Source organism: Austrofundulus limnaeus, unplaced genomic scaffold, assembly GCF_001266775.1.
Source record: "Austrofundulus limnaeus strain Quisiro unplaced genomic scaffold, Austrofundulus_limnaeus-1.0 Scaffold226, whole genome shotgun sequence".
NCBI lineage: Eukaryota > Metazoa > Chordata > Actinopteri > Cyprinodontiformes > Rivulidae > Austrofundulus > Austrofundulus limnaeus.
The window spans coordinates 813866-816073 of NW_013952628.1; the positions used below are offsets into that span (position 1 = coordinate 813866).

The 2208-nt window shown below is 38.7% G+C and overlaps 2 protein-coding genes across 3 annotated transcripts in view; one reads left to right on the forward strand and one right to left on the reverse strand.

The window, feature by feature from the left end:
* The window catches only part of LOC106525447 (SEC14-like protein 2), a 20266-nt gene extending 19854 nt beyond the window's left edge, over positions 1-412 (reverse strand). Inside the window, exon 1 of one of the 2 annotated variants that reach the window (XM_014019700.1) lies at positions 201-412. In XM_014019700.1, the coding sequence (XP_013875154.1) occupies positions 201-254 (54 nt within the window). In that variant the 5' untranslated portion in view covers positions 255-412. The remainder of the gene's footprint in view (positions 1-200) is intronic. The other variant, XM_014019701.1, reaches the window with a different exon arrangement.
* Positions 413-1421: 1009 nt separating this feature from the next.
* Positions 1422-2208, forward strand: part of rnf215 (ring finger protein 215) — a gene marked incomplete in the record, with an annotated part of 12711 nt that continues 11924 nt past the window's right edge. The window contains 1 exon segment of the mRNA XM_014019703.1: positions 1422-1822. Within this exon segment, the coding sequence (XP_013875157.1) occupies positions 1610-1822 (213 nt within the window).

Below are 2208 nucleotides of genomic sequence, written 5' to 3' on the forward strand. Positions count from 1 at the left end.
ACTCAAATTATGGATTAATTTTTGAAAAAAGAAAAAGAAGCTCAGTAATAAATGTTTAAAAAAGATTAAAACCCATTAATATGCTTTATTAATGTTTAAATCCAAACAAAATAAACGAATAAAGTGAGTTTTTAGATCGGAGAACCTTTACAGGTATTAAAATAAATAAATTAATGCTTAATAATAACTAATAAACTCACTTGTTCCAAAGCTTCCGCCTGTTTTGGACTCAGATCTCCGACTCTTCCGTTCATGTTTGCGTCGTGAAGCCGGGAGAGGCGGACTGATGCGGACGGACGGTTGGCCTCCAGGCGGGGCTCCGGTCCTTGTGACGCCGCCCTGTGATGCTCCTGGTCCGGCCTCGGTGTCCTCTCCGCTCCCGCCGGCTGTCGGCCGCCTGCAGCTGGACCAGGACCCGATGTAAACAGAACTGAGAGGACGGGCGGCGGCGCGCGCACAATACCCATTTAAACGCGCTGACTCGGCCAAAGATGTAAAATAAAACGAAGAGGCTCCTCCTCTGAGTGGAAAGGAGGCGCCAAAAAATCACTTAAAATCAACGTCACTCTGAACATATGGTCTAATAATACATGAAAACACTTATAAAATGTATACCTTATCTAAACATAGTAACACTGTGCAAAATAACTGCATTGATAAAATTACATTTTATTTGTAAAGCTGTAAGATGATTTTATTTTTTCCTGCCTTTTAACAAGACAAATCGTTTTTATTAGATCAATAGGATCTAATGATTATGTTTTACACAGTTTAGGAAATAATTTTATAATTTAGATTACAGTAAAGTGAATATACAGGAGAAAGTATTTCTACAACTTGAGTCAACTTTCAAGTACAATTAATAGACGATCTTTGTTGCAGCACCGGATCAGGCATGCGCAAAAATACCAAACCTTATGAAATGTTTTTAAAACTATGTTTTCGATTATTTTATGCTAGTTTAAATGTTACAAATATTTTTACTATTTCAGGCTAACAGCTGCACAAAATTTAGTTTTATTTATTGTTTGAACAGTAGTTGGCGTGGGGCGGAAGCCAGAATTTCCTACAAATGTTGTTACTTTTGGTCTTTGATGCTCATTAAAACTAAATCTATAATTATTAAACTTTAATTTATCATCCTCTAAGCAAAAGTAAAAAGCGTAATTGGTTAATTTTTAAAAGCAGTTCAGTTGTAATTTGAGCGTTTCAGTAGGTAAAACTGAAGCAAGAACGGAAGTACAGGACGGCACTTCTCTTGTTGTTTTACTCTTCGTACCAACATGAACGTAATGTCGCTACTGAGTAAAATTAGGTCGTTTGGTAAAATTAAGAACATATATATTTTTAAAAACTAACGTTACATAAGTATTTAAAACAAACTTATCGTTTAAAAATTGCGATAGCTTTTATTCAATAATATTTGACGTGTTTCCGGTTTTAAACCGGAAGTTTAATGTTTTTCCTGTTTACATCGGGAAAGCTGCGAGGCTCAAATAAACACTGCAGCGTTTCTGCAACAATCATGTTTGACAGTTGATCGGTTTGTTGTTTCTCTCATATTTAAAGCTGCTTTATTCCCCTCATAGTGTGAGCTTTGGTCCGGATCATGGCGGGAGCTCGGTGGGGCTGTCTCGGGATCCCGCTCCTCCTGCTGCGGTGGTCGGGGCTCCTGCTGGCGGCGGAGCAGGTCGCTCTGGTGGAGGTGTTCCTGGAGCACCGGCCAGGTGTCAGCGCCCTTCTGCAGGGGGAGGTGGTGGGCTCCAGCAGGGCCAGCAAGAGCTCCGAGGACCGTGAGGAGCTGGAGGGCAGCCTGGTGTTGGTGAGCCCGGAGTCATTTAATCATGTGTCAAACGTTGTTTCTTCTTGAAGCTTAAACTAAAACTAAAATCTCAGCAGAATAAAACAAAATACATTCTTTTTGTTTGCAAATGTTAAAGTAATTTAATTATATTAAGATGACATAATTGTTTATGTCCAGTCAAATGTTCTCTTAGGTTTTTGTTTCGGAAAGATATTTAGGATGGACAAAAGTTCCGCTAAACTGCTAATGGACTAACAGCAGAAACAGCTTCGCATTTAGCGGATTAGCATTTTGTTTAGTTTAGGAGTTGTTAGCGGATTGATTTGCTTCCGCTAATTTTTTTACGTCATTTACGCAAAAATAAAAAAAAAATCTGATTTGTGCTTACAAAGTAGCATCTGCTA